Source organism: Oncorhynchus mykiss, chromosome 1 (assembly GCF_013265735.2).
Source record: "Oncorhynchus mykiss isolate Arlee chromosome 1, USDA_OmykA_1.1, whole genome shotgun sequence".
In the NCBI taxonomy this organism is placed as follows: domain Eukaryota; kingdom Metazoa; phylum Chordata; class Actinopteri; order Salmoniformes; family Salmonidae; genus Oncorhynchus; species Oncorhynchus mykiss.
In genome coordinates this window covers 88,202,715-88,225,818 of record NC_048565.1, presented here as the reverse complement: position 1 = coordinate 88,225,818, position 23,104 = coordinate 88,202,715, and the positions used below count along the sequence as shown (strand labels likewise).

The following is a 23,104-nucleotide window of genomic DNA, read 5'->3' as shown; positions in this document are numbered from 1 at the left end:
CTAGCTACTCCTTATGATACCATCTGACCCTGCATCAGCAAATAGGGACAGCTTCTAGCTACTCCTTTATGATACCATCTGACCCTGCATCAGCAAATAGGGACAGCTTCTAGCTACTCCTTTATGATACCATCTAACCCTGCATCAGCGATTAGGGACAGCTTCTAGCTACTCCTTTATGATACCATCTGACCCTGCATCAGCGATTAGGGACAGCTTCTAGCTACTCCTTTATGATACCATCTGACCCTGCATCAGCGAATAGGGACAGCTTCTAGCGACTCCTTTATGATACCACCTGACCCTGCATCAGCGATTAGGGACAGCTTCTAGCGACTCCTTTATGATACCATCTGACCCTGCATCAGCGAATAGGGACAGCGTCTAGCGACTCCTTTATGATACCATCTGACCCTGCATCAGCGATTAGGGACAGCTTCTAGCTACTCCTTTATGATACCATCTGACCCTGCATCAGCGATTAGGGACAGCTTCTAGCTACTCCTTTATGATACCATCTGACCCTGCATCAGCGATTAGGGACAGCTTCTAGCTACTCCTTTATGATACCATCTGACCCTGCATCAGCGATTAGGGACAGCTTCTAGCTACTCCTTTATGATACCATCTGACCCTGCATCAGCTATTAGGGACAGCTTCTAGCTACTCCTTTATGATACCATCTGACCCTGCATCAGCGATTAAGGACAGCTTCTAGCTACTCCTTTATGATACCATCTGACCCTGCATCAGCGATTAGGGACAGCTTCTAGCTACTCCTTTATGATACCATCTGACCCTGCATCAGCGATTAGGGACAGCTTCTAGCGACTCCTTTATGATACCATCTGACCCTGCATCAGCGATTAGGGACAGCTTCTAGCTACTCCTTTATGATACCATCTGACCCTGCATCAGCGATTAGGGACAGCTTCTAGCGACTCCTTTATGAAGAGGACATGGAAGTTTGAAGTGATTGGTAAGGAGAGGTTTAACTGTTCTAGGGGTGGGTCTCAATAGTCTAACGTTGTTCTCCTCGTCTCCTCGTCTGCATTAAGGTTGGGGACCATTCTGTTTTCACTTTCTTAAAAAAATAAAAAATTCTAAACTGAAATTGACCTCAACCCTGATCTGCACTAGTCAGGGTAAAAAATAGCACAGTGAGGAAATAGACTCCTTGACTCACTTTCCACCATATTGCTTTCCCCGTGTTGTGAAAATGTGAATTTCTATCTTCAGGAGACTTGATATTCACCGTGAACTCTACTACCAAAATTCCTACCAACCCTGTGCTAAACTATACTAGGCCATCAGACGACAGGAGGAGAGGAGGAGGGCTGGAGGAGTGGTGTCCTGAACTCTACTACCAACCCTGAGCTAAACTATACTAGACCATCAGACGACAGGAGGAGAGGAGGAGGGCTGGAGGAGTGGTGTCCTGAACTCTACTACCAACCCTGAGCTAAACTATACTAGACCATCAGACGACAGGAGGAGAGGAGGAGGGCTGGAGGAGTGGTGTCCTGAACTCTACTACCAACCCTGAGCTAAACTATACTAGACCATCAGACAACAGGAGGAGTGGTGTCCTGAACTCTACTACCAACCCTGTGCTAAACTATACTAGGCCATCAGACGACAGGAGGAGAGGAGGGCTGGAGGAGCGGTGTCCTGAACTCTACTACCAACCCTGAGCTAAACTATACTAGACCATCAGACGACAGGAGGAGAGGAGGGCTGGAGGAGTGGTGTCCTGAACTCTACTACCAACCCTGAGCTAAACTATACTAGACCATCAGGCGACAGGAGGAGAGGAGGGCTGGAGGAGCGGTGTCCTGAACTCTACTACCAACCCTGAGCTAAACTATACTAGACCATCAGACGACAGGAGGAGAGGAGGGCTGGAGGAGTGGTGTCCTGAACTCTACTACCAACCCTGAGCTAAACTATACTAGACCATCAGGCGACAGGAGGAGGGCTGGAGGAGTGGTGTCCTGAACTCTACTACCAACCCTGAGCTAAACTATACTAGACCATCAGACAACAGGAGGAGAGCGTCATCACTCCCTACGGTGATGCCGTGATTCTGTTGTTTAGAAGAGGAAGAAGGATAAATAGATATCTAGTCTGCCATGGGGGAGGAAACCGTGTGTGTGTGTGTTTTAGACATACACCATTCTAGGTGCTTCTCTATGATGACCCTTCAGTGTTTGGGTGAATATATGGATATGTGTGTGTGTGTGTGTGTGTGTGTGTGTGTGTGTGTGTGTGTGTGTGTGTGGTGTGTGTGTGTGTATATGTGTGTGTGTGTGGTCATTAACATTGCGGAGGTCTTTATCTGACAGTGACTCCCAGTTTCTCCAGCACCCTGACACCTTTCTCCTGGTACTCCTCCCTGGTCAGCCAGAAGTTATCTTTGTCCTTCATGATGTCCGCCAGCACGGCCCCGCCCAGGAACACCATGTGCTTACGCCGTGGCGGGTCCTCGATGCGGATCTTAAATTTCTACAGAGGGAGACAATTCAGCATTATGTCCGAGGGGAGGAGTTTGGGGAGGAGTTTGGCACAGGATGGATGAATCTTGGCCTCATCATATAACGCCTAGTAATTCAGGATGCAAGGTGATTTGTAGAGCAGCGACTATATGTTCTACTTCTGTTGTGTACTATGAGCTGACTACTTAAGAGATGCTTCTTCTGTCTCCCCCTAGTGGGTTAACTACAACACTGCACCATGTTGAGGAAGTGGGCCATGTCCCAATACTTTTCAACATACATCCTTCCTCCCACCCTTCAGGTCCATTAGGGACCGGTTGGACCTTTAGACAGGTCATCATTGCAAATAACAATCTGTTATTGACTTACATTTACGAATAGAGAGTTAAATAAAAATAAAAAATATATTTTAAAAGAGTTGTTCTCACCGAGAGTTTGTCCACGTCGCCTTTCAGCACGCGTTCCAGGTAGAGCTGTTTGAGCTCCCTCTCTAGTCGAGATGGAAGACCTGGATACATGGTGGACCCACCTGACAACACTATGTGTTTATAGAACTCAGACCTGAGAGAGAGGTGAGAGATGGGGGGGGGGGGGGGCAGAGAGAGAGAGGTGAGAGAGGGGGGAGGCAGAGAGAGAGGTGAGAGAGGGGGGAGGCAGAGAGAGCGGTGAGAGAGGGGGGAGGCAGAGAGAGAGAAGTGAGAGAGGGGGGAGGAAGAGAGAGGGGGGGGCAGAGAGAGAGAGGTGAGAGAGGGGGGAGGCAGAGAGAGGTGAGAGAGGGGGGAGGCAGAGAGAGGTGAGAGAGGGGGGAGGCAGAGAGAGAGAGGGGAGATTAAAACAGGTGTCGATAAAAAAAGTAGTGTGTGTGTGTATTGTCAGTGTGTGTGTGTGTGTATTGTCGGTCTGTGTGTGTATGAGTGTCTGTGTGTGTGTATTGTCGGTCTGTGTGTGTATGAGTGTCTGTGTGTGTATTGTCGGTCTGTGTGTATTGTCGGTCTGTGTCTGTGTGTGTATTGTCGGTCTGTGTGTATTGTCAGTCTGTGTCTGTGTGTATTGTCGGTCTGTGTGTATTGTCGGTCTGTGTGTATTGTCGGTCTGTGTGTGTACTGTCAGTCTGTGTGTGTACTGTCGGTCTGTGTGTGTACTGTCGGTCTGTGTGTGTACTGTCGGTCTGTGTGTGTACTGTCGGTCTGTGTGTGTACTGTCGGTCTGTGTGTATGAGTGTCTGTGTGTGTACTGTCGGTCTGTGTGTGTACTGTCGGTCTGTGTGTGTACTGTCGGTCTGTGTGTGTACTGTCGGTCTGTGTGTGTACTGTCGGTCTGTGTGTGTACTGTCGGTCTGTGTGTGTACTGTCGGTCTGTGTGTGTACTGTCGGTCTGTGTGTGTACTGTCGGTCTGTGTGTGTACTGTCGGTCTGTGTGTGTATTGTCGGTCTGTGTGTGTATTGTCAGTCTGTGTCTGTGTGTATTGTCGGTCTGTGTGTATTGTCGGTCTGTGTGTATTGTCGGTCTGTGTCTGTGTGTGTACTGTCGGTCTGTGTGTGTATTGTCGGTCTGTGTGTGTATTGTCGGTCTGTGTGTGTACTGTCGGTCTGTGTGTGTACTGTCGGTCTGTGTGTGTACTGTCAGTCTGTGTGTGTACTGTCAGTCTGTGTGTGTACTGTCAGTCTGTGTGTGTACTGTCGGTCTGTGTGTGTATTGTCGGTCTGTGTGTGTACTGTCGGTCTGTGTGTGTATTGTCGGTCTGTGTGTGTACTGTCGGTCTGTGTGAGTACTGTCGGTCTGTGTGTACTGTTGGTCTGTGTGTGTACTGTCGGTCTGTGTGTGTATTGTCGGTCTGTGTGTGTATTGTCGGTCTGTGTGTGTATTGTCGGTCTGTGTGTGTATTGTCGGTCTGTGTGTGTACTGTCGGTCTGTGTGTGTATTGTCGGTCTGTGTGTGTATTGTCGGTCTGTGTGTGTTAGTTACCTGGTGTCGATGTCTGCTGCATGGATAGTGTTGAAGAGCAGCTCTGCCACCCCGACTCCCTCTACGTTGATGAGATGGGGCTGGAACAAAGCCTCTGGAGCCTCGAAACGCTCCCCTCCCACCTTGATCACCCTGCCGTCTGGGAGCTGGAGGGGGGGAGGGAGGGAGGGAAGGGGGAGGGAGATTGAAAGTCAGAGGGTGGTGTGTGTATGTTGTTCAGGCTTACGTGTGGTGAATGTGTAGTAGTGTCTTGTTGATGATCACGTGTGGTGGTGAGTGTGTGTGTGTGTGTGTGTGCGCATTTACTGTAAAACGTGTTCATCTGTATTTTATGCGTTGTGTGTGTCTTTGTAGCTTGCGTGCGTGTGTGTGTGCGTGTGTAAAGGCTCTATTCAGCTCAGGCCGTGGGAGGAAGTTGAGAGCTGCCCAGCCACCGCCGCCCTGTGGCCACAAAGGATATGATGTCACGCCCCCACAGACACACTACCCACCTTGTCTCTCACACACACACTACACACACACTCTTAAGATGTGTGTGTTTTATAATGAGTTCCCTTCTTATGAAAGAAAAGCAATATCATGAAGGAATATTCCACCCACTCTCTGGAAGCTGCTCAGCACTTCCTGGTTCCTCTGAAGCTCCACCGACATTAACATATAGAGACCAATCCAGTTCTGTTACTTATCAGCTGCTCAGAGTCGTGTGGTGGTATATTCTGTTACTCATCAGCTGCTCAGAGTCGCGTGGTGGTATATTCTGTTACTCATCAGCTGCTCAGAGTGGTGTGGTGGTATATTCTGTTACTCATCAGCTGCTCAGAGTCGTGTGGTGGTATATTCTGTTACTCATCAGCTGCTCAGAGTCGTGTGGTGGTATATTCTGTTACTCATCAGCTGCTCAGAGTGGTGTGGTGGTATATTCTGTTACTCATCAGCTGCTCAGAGTCGTGTGGTGGTATATTCTGTTACTCATCAGCTGCTCAGAGTCGTGTGGTGGTATATTCTGTTACTCATCAGCTGCTCAGAGTTGTGTGGTGGTATATTCTGTTACTCATCAGCTGCTCAGAGTCGTGTGGTGTGGTGGTATATTCTGTTACTCATCAGCTGCTCAGAGTCATGTGGTGGTATATTCTGTTACTCATCAGCTGCTCAGAGTCGTGTGGTGGTATATTCTGTTACTCATCAGCTGCTCAGAGTCATGTGGTGGTATATTCTGTTACTCATCAGCTACTCAGTCGTGTGGTGGTATATTCTGTTACTCATCAGCTGCTCAGAGTCGTGTGGTGTGGTGGTATATTCTGTTACTCATCAGCTACTCAGAGTCGTGTGGTGGTATATTCTGTTACTCATCAGCTGCTCAGAGTCATGTGGTGGTATATTCTGTTACTCATCAGCTACTCAGTCGTGTGGTGGTATATTCTGTTACTCATCAGCTACTCAGAGTCGTGTGGTGGTATATTGTTACTCATCAGCTGCTCAGAGTCGTGTGGTGGTATATTCTGTTACTCATCAGCTACTCAGAGTGGTGTGGTGTGGTGGTATATTCTGTTACTCATCAGCTACTCAGAGTTGTGTGGTGGTATATTCTCAGAGTCGAGTGGTGGTATATTCTCAGAGTCGTGTGGTGGTATATTCTGTTACTCATCAGCTGCTCAGAGTCGAGTGGTGGTATATTGTTACTCATCAGCTGCTCAGAGTCGTGTGGTGGTATATTCTCAGAGTCGTGTGGTGGTATATTCTCAGAGTCGTGTGGGGGTATATTCTCAGAGTCGTGTGGTGGTATATTCTGTTACTCATCAGCTGCTCAGAGTCGAGTGGTGGTATATTCTGTTACTCATCAGCTGCTCAGAGTCGTGTGGTGGTATATTCTCAGAGTCGTGTGGTGGTATATTCTCAGAGTCGTGTGGTGGTATATTCTGTTACTCATCAGCTGCTCAGAGTCGTGTGGTGGTATATTCTCAGAGTCGTGTGGTGGTATATTCTCAGAGTCGTGTGGTGGTATATTCTGTTACTCATCAGCTGCTCAGAGTCGAGTGGTGGTATATTGTTACTCATCAGCTGCTCAGAGTCGTGTGGTGGTATATTCTCAGAGTCGTGTGGTGGTATATTCTCAGAGTCATGTGGTGGTATATTCTCAGAGTTGTGTGGTGGTATATTCTGTTACTCATCAGCTGCTCAGAGTCGTGTGGTGGTATATTCTCAGAGTCGTGTGGTGGTATATTCTCAGAGTCGTGTGGTGTGGTGGTATATTGTTACTCATCAGCTGCTCAGAGTCGTGTGGTGGTATATTCTCAGAGTCGTGTGGTGGTATATTCTCAGAGTCGTGTGGGGGTATATTCTGTTACTCATCAGCTGTTCAGAGTCGTGTGGTGGTATATTCTCAGAGTCGTGTGGTGTGGTGGTATATTCTCAGAGTCGTGTGGTGTGGTGGTATATTCTCAGAGTCGTGTGGTGTGGTGGTATATTCTCAGAGTCGTGTGGTGTGGGGGTATATTCTCAGAGTCGTGTGGGGGTATATTCTGTGGGGGTATATTCTGTGGGGGTCATTGGGGGGGTTCTATGCACCATAAATATGTTATTTTAGACTGAAGCTCCAGACAACAACAAAACAGCTGCTAAACGCTATTGATACTGGCCTGTTATTTAGGGTCCAAAAATGTGGTCCAAAAGTTCTGAATTGGTCACATTCAGGGTCTATTTACACTGACCGTGCAGGACTCAACCAGCACAGAGGTTAGTTACTGACCTGGTACGACTAACCTGGTACGACTCACCTGGTAGGACAGTGGTACTGACCTGGTAGAACTGACCCAGTAGGACTGACCTGGTACGACTCACCTGGTAGGACAGTGGTACTGACCTGGTAGGACTGACCCAGTAGGACAGTGGTATTGACCCGGTAGGACAGTGGTACTGACCCGGTAGGACTGACCCAGTAGGACATTGGTACTGACCTGGTAGGACTGACCTGGTAAGACAGTGGTACTGACCTGGTAGGACTGACCCAGTAGGACAGTGGTACTGACCCGGTAGGACAGTGGTACTGACCCGGTAGGACATTGGTACTGACCCGGTAGGACTGACCCGGTAGGACTGACCCGGTAGGACTGACCCGGTAGGACAGTGGGACTGACCCGGTAGGACTGACCCAGTAGGACAGTGGTACTGACCCGGTAGGACAGTGGTACTGACCCGGTAGAACAGTGGTACTGACCTGGTAGAACTGACCCAGTAGGACTGACCCGGTAGCACAGTGGTACTGACCCGGTAGCACAGTGGTACTGACCCGGTAGGACAGTGGTACTGACCCGGTAGGACATTGGTACTGACCCGGTAGGACTGACCCGGTAGGACTGACCCGGTAGGACTGACCCGGTAGGACAGTGGGACTGACCCGGTAGGACTGACCCGGTAGGACAGTGGTACTGACCTGGTAGGACTGACCCAGTAGGACAGTGGTACTGACCCGGTAGGACAGTGGTACTGACCCGGTAGAACAGTGGTACTGACCTGGTAGGACTGACCCAGTAGGACAGTGGTACTGACCCGGTAGGACAGTGGTACTGACCCGGTAGGACTGACCCGGTAGGACTGACCCGGTAGGACAGTGGGACTGACCCGGTAGGACTGACCCGGTAGGACAGTGGTACTGACCTGGTAGGACTGACCCAGTAGGACAGTGGTACTGACCCGGTAGGACAGTGGTACTGACCCGGTAGGACTGACCCGGTAGGACAGTGGGACTGACCCGGTAGGACTGACCCGGTAGGACTGACCCGGTAGGACAGTGGGACTGACCCGGTAGGACTGACCCAGTAGGACAGTGGTACTGACCTGGTAGGACTGACCTGGTAGGACAGTGGTACTGACCTGGTAGAACTGACCCGGTAGGACTGACCCGGTAGGACAGTGGAACTGACCCGGTAGGACAGTGGTACTGACCTGGTAGAACTGACCCGGTAGGACAGTGGTACTGACCTGGTAGGACTGACCCGGTAGCACAGTGGTACTGACCTGGTAGAACTGACCCGGTAGGACAGTGGTACTGACCTGGTAGGACTGACCCGGTAGCACAGTGGTACTGATCTGGTAGGACAGTGGTACTGACCCGGTAGGACAGTGGTACTGACCCGGTAGCACAGTGGTACTGACCCGGTAGCACAGTGGTACTGACCCGGTAGGACAGTGGTACTGATCTGGTAGGACTGACCCGGTAGCACAGTGGTACTGACCCGGTAGCACAGTGGTACTGACCTGGTAGGACTCGACCAGCACGGTGGTCTCCAGAGCCAGTTTCTGCTCCTGTTCGATGTTGTAACCCACGTAGCACAGCTTCTCCTTCATCATACGCACCGTCTCAAAGTCCGCAGAGTGGTTGAACGCATAGCCCCTCAGCAACAACAGCTGGAGATCAGAGACGTAGAGAGGTGTTTCCACCAAGCTTATTAGGGAAAGGGGGATACCGTGTCAGTTGTACAACTGACATGTGTCTTCCACATTAAACCCAACCCCGCTGAATCACCCTTAATCAACATCCACGTCTTCAGCACCCGGGGAACAGTGGGTTAACTGCCTTGCTCAGTGGCAGAATGACAGATTTTTACCTTGTCAACTCGGTTACTGGCCCAACACTCTAACCACGAGACTACCTGCTGGTTACTGGCCCAACGCTCTAACCACTAGGCTACCTGCTGGTTACTGGCCCAACACTCTAACCACGAGACTACCTGCTGGTTACTGGCCCAACACTCTAACCACTAGGCTACCTGCTGGTTACTGGCCCAACGCTCTAACCACTAGGCTACCTGCTGGTTACTGGCCCAACGCTCTAACCACTAGGCTACCTGCTGGTTACTGGCCCAACGCTCTAACCACTAGGCTACCTGCTGGTTACTGGCCCAACGCTCTAACCACTAGGCTACCTGCTGGTTACTGGCCCAACGCTCTAACCACTAGGCTACCTGCTGGTTACTGGCCCAACACTCTAACCACTAGGCTACCTGCTGGTTACTGGCCCAACGCTCTAACCACTAGACTACCTGCTGGTTACTGGCCCAACACTCTAACCACTAGACTACCTGCTGGTTACTGGCCCAACACTCTAACCACTAGGCTACCTGCTGGTTACTGGCCCAACGCTCTAACCACTAGGCTACCTGCTGGTTACTGGCCCAACACTCTAACCACTAGGCTACCTGCTGGTTACTGGCCCAACTCTCTAACCACTAGACTACCTGCTGGTTACTGGCCCAACACTCTAACCACTAGGCTACCTGCTGGTTACTGGCCCAACACTCTAACCACTAGGCTACCTGCTGGTTACTGGCCCAACGCTCTAACCACTAGGCTACCTGCTGGTTACTGGCCCAACTCTCTAACCACTAGGCTACCTGCTGGTTACTGGCCCAACTCTCTAACCACTAGGCTACCTGCTGGTTACTGGCCCAACTCTCTAACCACTAGGCTACCTGCTGGTTACTGGCCCAACACTCTAACCACTAGGCTACCTGCTGGTTACTGGCCCAACTCTCTAACCACTAGACTACCTGCTGGTTACTGGCCCAACTCTCTAACCATTAGGCTACCTGCTGGTTACTGGCCCAACACTCTAACCACTAGGCTACCTGCTGGTTACTGGCCCAACACTCTAACCACTAGGCTACCTGCTGGTTACTGGCCCAACACTCTAACCACTAGGCTACCTGCTGGTTACTGGCCCAACACTCTAACCACTAGGCTACCTGCTGGTTACTGGCCCAACACTCTAACCACTAGGCTACCTGCTGGTTACTGGCCCAACTCTCTAACCACTAGGCTACCTGCTGGTTACTGGCCCAACACTCTAACCACTAGGCTACCTGCTGGTTACTGGCCCAACACTCTAACCACTAGGCTACCTGCTGGTTACTGGCCCAACACTCTAACCACTAGGCTACCTGCTGGTTACTGGCCCAACGCTCTAACCACTAGACTACCTGCTGGTTACTGGCCCAACACTCTAACCACTAGACTACCTGCTGGTTACTGGCCCAACACTCTAACCACTAGGCTACCTGCTGGTTACTGGCCCAACGCTCTAACCACTAGGCTACCTGCTGGTTACTGGCCCAACACTCTAACCACTAGGCTACCTGCTGGTTACTGGCCCAACACTCTAACCACTAGGCTACCTGCTGGTTACTGGCCCAACACTCTAACCACTAGGCTACCTGCTGGTTACTGGCCCAATACTCTAACCACTAGGCTACCTGCTGGTTACTGGCCCAACACTCTAACCACTAGGCTACCTGCTGGTTACTGGTCCAACACTCTAACCACTAGGCTACCTGCTGGTTACTGGCCCAACGCTCTAACCACTAGGCTACCTGCTGGTTACTGGCCCAACACTCTAACCACTAGGCTACCTGCTGGTTACTGGCCCAACACTCTAACCACTAGGCTACCTGCTGGTTACTGGCCCAACACTCTAACCACTAGGCTACCTGCTGGTTACTGGCCCAACTCTCTAACCACTAGGCTACCTGCTGGTTACTGGCCCAACACTCTAACCACTAGGCTACCTGCTGGTTACTGGCCCAACACTCTAACCACTAGGCTACCTGCTGGTTACTGGCCCAACACTCTAACCACTAGGCTACCTGCTGGTTACTGGCCCAACACTCTAACCACTAGGCTACCTGCTGGTTACTGGCCTAACAATCTAACCACTAGGCTACCTGCTGGTTACTGGCCCAACGCTCTAACCACTAGGCTACCTGCTGGTTACTGGCCCAACGCTCTAACCACTAGGCTACCTGCTGGTTACTGGCCCAACTCTCTAACCACTAGACTACCTGCTGGTTACTGGCCCAACGCTCTAACCACTAGGCTACCTGCACTGGGACAGTGAATGAGGACCGTAGCTGGAGTACAACTACAGACCAAAAGCTGCATGTTCCAGTCGCATCGGGGACAACCATCACCCAATTATCCTAACCTGACGCGTTTCCTAACCTGACGCGTTTCCCCACCTGACGCGTTTCCTAACCTGACGCGTCTCCTAACCTGCCACGTTCCATTCTCCTAACCTGACGTGTTTCCCCACCTGCCGCGTCTCCTAACCTGCCGCGTTCCATTCTCCTAACCTGCCGCGTTCCATTATCCTAACCTGCCGCGTCTCCTAACCTGCCGCGTCTCCTAACCTGCCGCGTCTCCTAACCTGCCGCGTTCCATTCTCCTAACCTGCCGCGTCTCCTAACCTGCCGCGTCTCCTAACCTGCCGCGTTCCATTCTCCTAACCTGCCGCGTCTCCTCACCTGCCGCGTCTCCTAACCTGCCGCGTCTCCTAACCTGCCGCGTCTCATTCTCCTAACCTGCCGCGTCTAACCTGCCGCGTCTCCTAACCTGCCGCGTCTCCTAACCTGCCGCGTCTCCTAACCTGCCGCGTCTCCTAACCTGCCGCGTCTCCTAACCTGCCGCGTCTCCTAACCTGCCGCGTCTCCTAACCTGCCGCGTCTCCTAACCTGCCGCGTTCCATTCTCCTCACCTGCCGCGTCTCCTAACCTGCCGCGTTCCATTCTCCTAACCTGCCGCGTCTCCTAACCTGCCGCGTTCCATTCTCCTAACCTGCCGCGTCTCCTAACCTGCCGCGTCTCCTAACCTGCCGCGTTCCATTCTCCTAACCTGCCGCGTCTCCTAACCTGACGCGTTCCATTCTCCTAACCTGCCGCGTCTCCTAACCTGCCGCGTCTCCTAACCTGCCGCGTTCCATTCTCCTAACCTGCCGCGTCTCCTAACCTGCCGCGTCTCCTAACCTGCCGCGTTCCATTCTCCTAACCTGCCGCGTTCCATTCTCCTAACCTGCCGCGTCTCCTAACCTGCCGCGTTCCATTCTCCTAACCTGCCGCGTCTCCTAACCTGCCGCGTTCCATTCTCCTAACCTGCCGCGTTCCATTCTCCTAACCTGCCGCGTCTCCTAACCTGCCGCGTCTCCTAACCTGCCGCGTCTCCTAACCTGCCGCGTCTCCTAACCTGCCGCGTCTCCTAACCTGCCGCGTTTCCTTCTCTTCTTTCCATAGTTGTACTCCATTTAACCAAAACAGTGAATGAGGGGGCAATCAATGTGTATGAGATCCAGGGGTCAGAGGTGAGGGGTCAGAGGTACCTTAATGAGGTAGCGGGTTATGTCCCTCCCAGCGATGTCCAGGCGTCGTGTCAGATGGGGCAAGCTGAAGCCCTCGTACACCGGACAGATGTGTGTCACACCGTCCCCAGAGTCCACCACAACACCTGTCAGCAGGCCTGAGGGCAGAAACACACAGAGAGGTCAGACACGCACACAGAGAAATCAGACACGCACACAGAGAAATCAGACACGCACACAGACAGTGGTCTCACACACACACACACACACAGGTCACAAAGACAGGTCACACAGACAGAGGTCACACACACACACACACACACACAGAGGTCAGACACACACACACACACACACAGAGGTCAGACACACACACACACACACACACAGAGGTCAGACACACACACAGAGGTCAGACACACACACAGAGGTCAGACACACACACAGAGGTCAGACACACACACAGAGGTCAGACACACACACAGAGGTCAGACACACACACAGAGGTCAGACACACACACAGAGGTCAGACACACACACAGAGGTCAGACACACACACAGAGGTCAGACACACACACACAGAGGTCAGACACACACACACAGAGGTCAGACACACACACACAGAGGTCAGACACACACACACAGAGGTCAGACACACACACACAGAGGTCAGACACACACACACAGAGGTCAGACACACACACAGAGGTCAGACACACACACACAGAGGTCAGACACACACACACAAAGGTCAGACACACACACACACACACACAGAGGTTAGACACACACACACACACACAAAGGTCAGACACACACACACACACACACAGAGGTTAGACACACAGAGTAACATAATTAACACCCCTCCGATACGTTTCACAAGCCCTCTGAATGGGAGGGAGTAAGCTGTGTTGAGTTGGGGCTTAAAGTGAACCAGAGAGAGTTGAAGAGGCTGTGTGTTCCTCTAGTCTAGTACCTTGGGCGTAGAGCGTCAGCACAGCCTGGATAGCAATGTAGACCCCTGAGAACTGATACGTCTCAAACATCACCTACCAGAGACAGAGAGACAACTTTAAAAGACTGCCGTCAAATACAGTCTTACAGCTGGACTGCTTCTGTAATGATGAAAATGTGTAACACACTGTTAATGCTGAACCCACTGACCCTCACACAGCTTTAGAGTTCTGTTAATGCTGAACCCACTGACCCTCACACAGCTTTTAGAGCTCTGTTAATGCTGAACCCACTGACCCTCACACAGCTTTATAGAGCTCTGTTAATGCTGAACCCACTGACCCTCACACAGCTTTATAGAGCTCTGTTAATGCTGAACCCACTGACCCTCACACAGCTTTATAGAGCTCTGTTAATGCTGAACCCACTGACCCTCACACAGCTTTAGAGCTCTGTTAATGCTAAACCCACTGACCCTCACACAGCTTTAGAACTCTGTTAATGATGAACCCACTGACCCTCACACAGCTTTAGAGCTCTGTTAATGATGAACCCACTGACCCTCACACAGCTTTAGAGCTCTGTTAATGCTGATCCTCACACAGCTTTAGAGCTCTGTTAATGATGAACCCACTGACCCTCACACAGCTTTAGAGCTCTGTTAATGATGAACCCACTGATCCTCACACAGCTTTAGAGCTCTGTTAATGATGAACCCAATGACCCTCACATAGCTTTAGACCTCTGTTAATGCTGAACCCACTGACCCTCACACAGCTTTAGACCTCTGTTAATGCTGAACCCACTGACCCTCACACAGCTTTATAGAGCTCTGTTAATGCTGAACCCACTGACCCTCACACAGCTTTATAGAGCTCTGTTAATGCTGAACCCACTGACCCTCACACAGCTTTATAGAGCTCTGTTAATGCTGAACCCACTGACCCTCACACAGCTTTAGACCTCTGTTAATGCTGAACCCACTGAACCTCACACAGATGTTCCTACATTAGTTCTCATACGGTAATGAGGTCAGAGTGGTAGCTAGCTGTTGCTATGCACTTGGAGTCAACTTGCTACACACCCCCCACCCCCTCCGACATACACACCTCGATGATCTTCTCTCGGTTCTTGGTGGGGTTCATGGGCGGCTCGGTGAGCAGGATCTTGCAGTTCCTGGAGTCGATGTTGAGCTTCTCAGGCCCGAAGGTGTAGTCCCACAGGTGCTTCATGTCGTCCCAGTTCCTGACGATGCCGTTCTCCATGGGGTAGTTGACCTCTAGCATGGAGCGCAGCTCGCTGGCCTCGTCGCCCACCATCAGGTCCTATAGACGTTGAGGGGTTTAAGGTTCAGATAGACACCCCTGGGTCGTGTTCATTAGCACACGACGTGACAAAGCATTTTGCAACAGTAAACAGAAACAAGCGTTTTTTTTCTTATTGGAAAAGTTGAGGTGTTGTTCTCCGTGGGATAGTTTGGGTTCGATCGGTGGAGGGCCTCATGAATACGGCCCTGGAGAAATCAGACAGTTAGCTTAGCTGTACCGTCACCTTTCACCAGCAGTAACAGAGGGGCATGTAAACACTGCCTCCATGACGGCTCCACGACGGCCTAAAGACATACAGTAATGGGATATACACATACGCAGCAGCGCTCAAAAAAAAAAAAAGAGGCAAGTCACATCCGTCAGCAATTACCCAGCATGCATTCTTTAAAAAACAGCATGTTTCCATGCATTCACTCTTAAAACCTGTTCCCTTTCTGACCAGAGCACAGGGCTACAATCCTAAACGTGAGAAACATGCAAGTAACTTACACGGACACCATCGACGTCAATGAGAAGTTTGCCTGACAATCTGTGCATGCAGGTCAAGTTCAGATTCAGTCTCATTTGAGCAAGGCTCAGTCAGAGTTACATGCAAACCAGGCATTGGGAATCACTACATGATTGGTTAGCCAAGTGTTAGTCACACAGTACAACGTTTCCTAGTTCACTGGCACACACTGAGCCTGATGGTCATCAGCGCAGAAAACTGTTGCCCACGGAAGCTACTTGACACGTTTAGAAACCGTAGCCTGGTCCCAGATCTGTTTGTTTTGGTTTGACTTGTGCCAACTGCTATGGTCAATGGTTGGGACAAACAGATCTAGGACCAGGTTAAAGAAACAGTTGATACAGTGTGTGTTTTGGCACTGAAGGAGCCCCCGTCTGGCAGTGCCATGTGTTTTCAATGAAGACCTGCTGCTTCCATCCTGTCTGTTCTGCCAATCAACAGCCATGTACACGCACCATCACACACACCACCACACACACACACACACCACCATCACACACCACCATCACACACACACACCACCATCACACACCACCATCACACACACACCATCACACACACACCATCACACACACCATGTACACGCACCACCACACACACCATGTACACGCACACACCATGTACACGCACCATCACACACACCATGTACACGCACCACCACACACACACACCATCACACACACACCATGTACACGCACCATCACACACACCACCATCACACACACCATGTACACGCACCATCACACACACACACACCACCATCACACACACCACCATCACACACACACACACACACCATCACACACACACACACCATCACACACACCACCACACACACACCATCACACACGCACCATCACACACGCACACACACACCATCACACACACACCATGTACACGCACCATCACACACACCACCATCACACACACACACCATGTACACACACACACACCATGTACACACACCATGTCCACACACACCATCATCAGACACACACACCATCATCACACACACACACCATCATCACACACACACACACACACACACCCACCATCATCACACAAACACACCATCATCACACCATCATCACACAAACACACCATCACAACTTTCAATTCATTATCTGAAAGCTGATTGACATTTGCTGCACTATTATTGTTGTTAATAAGTTCAACTTGTCTTCCTAAACCATATCTGAAGACAGTTTAAAATCTCCCTCTACTGTTGTATTAAAGGTACAGGTGGGGGAGCATAAAACACAATATGACAAGGCCCCCAGCCAAAAGTGCACGAGTAGTCGCCCGATAGTCATCTCATTGTCCCTCGTTTGTTTGCATGTTCGTCCACCACTTGTAGGTCTTCCACCACTGATGTCACTCAACCCTGATCATCATCTTCTCTCTCTGCATCAACGACTACCTGTCCACTCCAAACATCTTGGAGAGAGCACCGAGGTTTCTAATCTTGGTGAAGGCACCAGGGTTAGATGCACAAGATGCACAACTGTAGTGTTTTGTGTTTTAATCAACTTAAAACGACGACAAAAGACAGTTATGCTCATCATCATTGAGTAGGGATATCATCATTGATTAGGGATATCATCATTGATTAGGGATATCATCATTGATTAGGGATATCATCATTGATTAGGGATATCATCATTGAGTAGGGATATCATCATTGATTAGGGATATCATCATTGATTAGGGATATCATCATTGATTAGGGATATCATCATTGATTAGGGATATCATCATTGATTAGGGATATCATCATTGATTAGGGATATCATCATTGATTAGGGATATCATCATTGATTAGGGATATCAACATTGATTAGGGATATCATCATTGATTAGGGATATCAACATTGATTAGGGATATCAACATTGATTAGGGATATCATCATTGATTAGGGATATCATCATTGATTAGGGATATCAACATTGATTAGGGATATCAACATTGATTAGGGATATCAACATTGATTAGGGATATCAACATTGATTAGGGATATCATCATTGATTAGGGATATCATCATTGATTAGGGATATCATCATTGATTAGGGATATCAACATTGATTAGGGATATCAACATTGATTAGGGATATCATCATTGATTAGGGATATCAACATTGATTAGGGATATCATCATGAGCTAGCACCAGCAGTGTGATCTGTACATGAGCTAGCACCAGCCGGGACAATCTCCCTCTAGCGCGAGTGAAGGGAGTTGGGAACAGCTGAATGTATGGGTCTTAGAAGTTGTTCACATACAGAACCTTTATGTCCCAACTCACAATCTAATATGCTTCCCCAAAATAAATGTGTTTTGTTGTGGGAGAACATTTATATTCATTGCTGATTTGAAATGATTTATACTTTTATGATACTATATTTTAGCACTAACATTTACTTTTAATACTTAAGTATATTTATTTACTCAAGTAGTATTTTACTAGGTGACTTGAGCCATTGTCTATTAAAGGTATATTCACTTTTACTCAAGTAGGACCATTTAGAACTTTTTCCACCACTGCATGTGCATATAGGCACATTCATTTCTTAAATTTTAAATGAAAGTATGATCACTTATCTGAGAAGGTACCAAAAAAAAACGTCTGAACAATCGGTTACCTGAGGGTTGACTCAACACCAAGGTTTTTTTCTTCAGTTTTGAAATTGGCCACTAGGGGAACACAACTCTAACTGAATAATGAAACATCTGATTGGCTAAGAATACAAACTGTTATGGATATAACAACCAGATTAATTGGCTGAAACATAAAACAGCGGGAAAAGTTGATTATAAAACTAGTTTTTTATTATACATTTGAATCCAAAGCTGGAAGTGGGCTTAATGGGTACGTGGGCTTAATGGGTACGTGGGCTTAATGGGCACGTGGGCTTAATGGGCACGTGGGCTTAATGGGCACGTGGGCTTAATGGGCACGTGGGCTTAATGGGCACGTGGGCTTAATGGGCACGTGGGCTTAATGGGTACGTGGGCTTAATGGGTACGTGGGCTTAATGGGCACGTGGGCTTAATGGGCACGTGGGCTTAATGGGCACGTGGGCTTAATGGGAACGCTGACCCTATATAGGGAACCGGATGTCATTTCAGACACAGGCCATGTAGCATTCAAGTTCCTTCTGCTAAACTAACTTGAGATGAAAAACAGGAACAACAAAACAGTGAAATGAGTGGACTCTTAAAAATCGCTAGATTTCTGTCCGCCTAGTCAATAGGAATCAATTTTTTTCCACAGAAGAACTTAAAATGTTATAATTAGCCAAATATTTAGCCAAATAAAACACCAATTAGAGACAAATTAAATATAGAAAACAACAACAAATAAAAGGCACTCCAAATGTAGTAGCTATGTAGTAAAAAACACAGCATCACTCTCTCTCTCCCCGTTAGGCAACCAGGGAGGACATGGGCCTGCACACGCCAGCCAGGAATTCACACCACTTACCATCTTCTGAATATTCTACTTCATCATGTGATGACAGGTGAAGGAGGTGGAGCATAAAGTAGAGAGTCAGCCAGTAAAACAAAGAGAGAGGAAGGGATGTCATTTTAAAATAGGTGTTACTAGACTCAGGGAGTCAGTATGACAGACATAGATGAGATTAAGCCTGGTCCATGCTTCGTGGTCCAGGAATAGGGTTGTTGTGTCGGGGTAACTTTTGAACCCACGTTGGAGTGTTGCACAGGAGAGGAGAGCTTTGTAGTATTACCTTAATCTCAATGTTGCCCACTTTGGCTGTGGAGCGAATGATTGGCCTGCCCACCAAGGCAGGGAAGATGTGCTCGGGGAAGTTGGAGCCTGCATAGCCACACTTCACAAACTGAGAGAGAGACAGAGAGAGAGAGAGAGATTTATATATTTTCTTTAGTTAAAATATTTTACTAGGCAAGTCAGTTAAGAACAAATTCTTATATACAATGTCAGCCTACCAAAAGGCCTCCTGGGGATTAAAAATAAAGATACAGAGAGCGAGAAAGAGATAATATATTCAAATATATATATATTAACACTGTATATTGCCCTGGCAATACTGGTCTGTTCCTTCCATGTGAATAAATATTGTTTGTATTGGACTGGTTTGAATTAAAAGACAGGAGGAAGAGAGAGTGAGCACGGGTGGAGAGGATGTGGAGAGATGAGGCAAATGTGGAAGACATAGGCTTTATTTGAACTCCCCAAAGCAAAATAGCCTAGTTATTATGCCTAATCTCAGTTACCCAGAAGTAATGAGAGATTAAGTTAAGGCAAAATTATAGTCCACACTTCTTCGGGCATCAGAAAGCAATTACTGATAATATTTGTGACCTTCGCTTCAGTAGACTTGAGTAAGGGTCACAAGCTCTAGCCTAGCAGTGAATGTGTGTGGTGTGTGTATCTTAGAATCCTAGCTGTGGTTAAGAAACTAGTCTCACTTCCGCTTGACTCATTTCTTCAGCCCTTCACAGTGAGCACTTTTTAGCTGCATACACACTATGCCAGCGTCGCTTCAAATCGCTGAGAGTCAGAAGTACAATCCAAAAACAACCACCCTTTGGTGTGTCCAGATTTGAAGGATCCGAGTACTGTAAGCTATTTTTACTACCTATGTCCTAAATGACGGAGGGACCTCAGAATCCCTAGAAACAGTTGTCAGGAGCACAGCCCCGATGCTGTTTCCCAGATAAAACTATTTTATAGCGTTCCATAAAAAAATATTGGAAATCTTACCGGACATTGCCAGCTAGCTATTAACACACAGGCATGGGTTATGGTTAACGTGAACTAGCTTAACTAATTCTGTCGTTATAACCTGAGGCATAAGGACCAGTAGAAACAAATGTGAATTTACTAAACATTCAAAACATGTCGACATCAACATTGAGTGAAAATGTAGTTAATTGGCTAACGCTGGTTAGCTGACCTAACTAGACTAGCTTACCAGCTAACTAACTAACTAACACGAAAGCTGGGTCAAACGATTTAATAGGTTTGAGCTAACAGGCCGATTTAATTTTTGCACCGTGAAATTTATTGTTATTGAATGTATTGGGAGATGACAACATAGCTAGCCAGCGGTAGATAATTGTAAAAACGGACAGACATTCCTGCCTAGCGTTACCCACCGACTTAACTAGCTAACGTTAGGGCGCTAGCAACACATCATCCACTTCCTGCTTCAGATAAAAATGTTATCCTGCCATTCTGCCTTGGAAAAATACAGCATTAATAGAACTCGGTCATATGCAGCTTTCCATTCATAAACTTACCCCGGTTCCATTGTCACAAACCACCACTTTCCTTCCCTGGCTATCCATTTTGCAAAACCCAGGAGCCAGCAAACCTCCCCAGCTCAACTTTCTTCAGCAAGCCGGAAGTCACCACCCAGACTGTCTTGGCATCTTCCGGGGGGGGGGTTCGAATACCTTTCGATGGCATTCATCCTTCTTTCCTTCCTAGAAATGTCACAGAACAAAATAAGTATAAAATCCAGGGGCCAAGTAGGCTACTGTGGCTATTTGATCGTAATGTAGACCTACCAGAGTGGCCTACCATAAAACAACAACGAAGAAAATGCATCCCATAACACTTTAATAGCTATTCTATCGTACAGCCGACAGCAGCAGCCAATGTGTTGTGTTCAATGCCTACATTCCATGAGACTTTTGGGGGAAAAAGTGCACGGCTTGACCTTCAGACAAGGTGACTGAAAATGTTGTGTTGTTTAAGGCAAGAAACCACTTTATAAAATAAAATGCATTATTATTCCAATACCAATATTGAACGAATCAGACAAATAAAAGCTACCCTCTGCCCATTCAAGCCTGTCTCAAAATACAACACTGCCCCTTTAAGACAAAAAAAAGCTCTTTACTTGACTTGCTTTTCAGAGATATCTAGAAATGTACATGTTTTGTGCTCTTTTAGGAAACAATCACCCCCCTATTGTTGACTAATTATGATCTATAACTGGGCTAATAAGTCACTAACAATCACTCTCCTATTGTTGACTACTAATGATCTATAACTGGGCTAATAACTCACTAACAATCACTCCCCTATTGTTGACTACTAATGATCTATAACTGGGCTAATAACTCACTAACTAGCAAAGGATATTAACAAAATGTGCACAAGTGGCTACATGCAGTTCTTTCTTTGATCTCAAAACAAGCGCATCTACTCTGGACCACAGCTGTAAACACAGTCCAGTTCAGAGGAAATAGCACAGATCCATATATGACAATAGTCTGTTTGCATATAGACCTACTGCAGATGTGATTGGCTATGCCACATTGGTCTGTGTAGATTAAGGCTCTGTCATGTGCATGTACTCTGATTAGAGGGAACATTGGTGCCAATGCACAATTCTAAACAGTAACATAAACATTGATCTCTGACATAGACCCTACAATTATTACTTTAAAAAAATACCATCCAATGTACTGTACAGGTGGGCTTGAGACATTTTATTTATTTTTTAAAATTTATTTCCCCTTTATTTAACCAGGTAGGCCAGTTGAGAACACCTTTATTTAACCAGGTAGGCCAGTTGAGAACACCTTTATTTAACCAGGTAGGCTAGTTGAGAACACCTTTATTTAACCAGGTAGGCCAGTTGAGAACACCTTTATTTAACCAGGTAGGCCAGTTGAGAACACCTTTATTTAACCAGGTAGGCCAGTTGAGAACACCTTTATTTAACCAGGTAGGCCAGTTGAGAACAAGTACTCATTTACAACTGCGACCTGGCCAAGATAAAGCAAAGCAGTGCGACAAAAACAACAACACAGAGTTACACATGGAATAAACAAATGTACAGTCAATAACACAATAGGGAAACAATCTATATACTGTGTGTGCAAATGAGGTAAGATTAGGGAGGTAAGGCAATAAATAGGCCGTAGTGGCAAAGTCATTACAATTTAGCAAATAAAACACTGGACTGATACATGTGCAGAAGATGAATGTGTAAGTAGAGATACTGGGGTGCAAAGGAGCAAAAAATAAATAACAATATGGGGATGAGGTAGTTGGATGGGCTATGTCTGTGGGTTCAAAACCATACATAATTGGTTTGAACCCTAACTGCCTAGGTAAGCAAGTGTAAAGAACATAATGTTGCTAGTTTAGCCAATACCACTTCCCCCTGATTCAGCTCATAATGAGACTTGAACCGAGAATCTCTGCCCACCCAAACACACTTGACTTTCCTCTTGAAGCATTCCAACCCATCATGCTATTGAAAAGGGCATTCTTCAACAGCACGAGGGGCGACACTTCAGGCTGAGCAGTGAGTTTCACAGCTCCCCATCTGATACACTGGCTCTGACCTACCCCAGGAGGATTCACTTTATTACAGCAGTGGCTAATAACAAGTGTGCCTATGGTCTGGGAGACCTACGGTGTATTGCTCTGTCAGAAGAGGGAAGGTGTCTGTGAGGCCTTGAACCCCACTAAATGGTCATGTAGCTGGAGAATAAAAAAACTAATGAGAATATTTAATTAGACAAGTCAGTTAAGAACAAATTCTTATAGACAATGACGGCCTAGGCACAGTGGGTTAACTGCCTTGCTCAGAACGACAGATTTTTACCTTGTTAGCTCGGGGATTTGATCTAGCAAACTTTTGGTTAGTGGCCCAACGCTCTAACCACTTAGATACATTTTACAGTATTCCCTCTCTTAAGAAATATCCTTGTGCACATAGCCCCCAAG

At 47.9% G+C, this 23,104-nt stretch overlaps 1 protein-coding gene across 2 annotated transcripts; it reads right to left on the bottom strand.

The window, feature by feature from the left end:
* Positions 1–330: 330 nt before the first annotated feature.
* LOC110531497 (actin-related protein 2-A) lies at positions 331–20,813 on the bottom strand. 2 transcript variants are annotated; one of them, XM_036988150.1, is made up of 10 exons: positions 20,656–20,813; positions 19,119–19,229; positions 14,646–14,861; positions 13,559–13,631; positions 12,604–12,740; positions 8,715–8,864; positions 4,461–4,606; positions 2,924–3,056; positions 2,300–2,505; positions 331–2,258 (listed from the first exon to the last, which is right to left on the bottom strand). In XM_036988150.1, the coding sequence occupies exons 1-9, from the start codon at positions 20,701–20,703 to the stop codon at positions 2,335–2,337; spliced, it is 1,185 nt and encodes a 394-aa protein (XP_036844045.1). In that variant the 5' UTR covers positions 20,704–20,813; the 3' UTR covers positions 331–2,258; positions 2,300–2,334. The 2 variants fall into 2 exon arrangements, with proteins under 2 accessions (XP_036844045.1, XP_036844048.1); XM_036988153.1 differs by having other exon boundaries at positions 331–2,250.
* Positions 20,814–23,104: the final 2,291 nt, after the last annotated feature.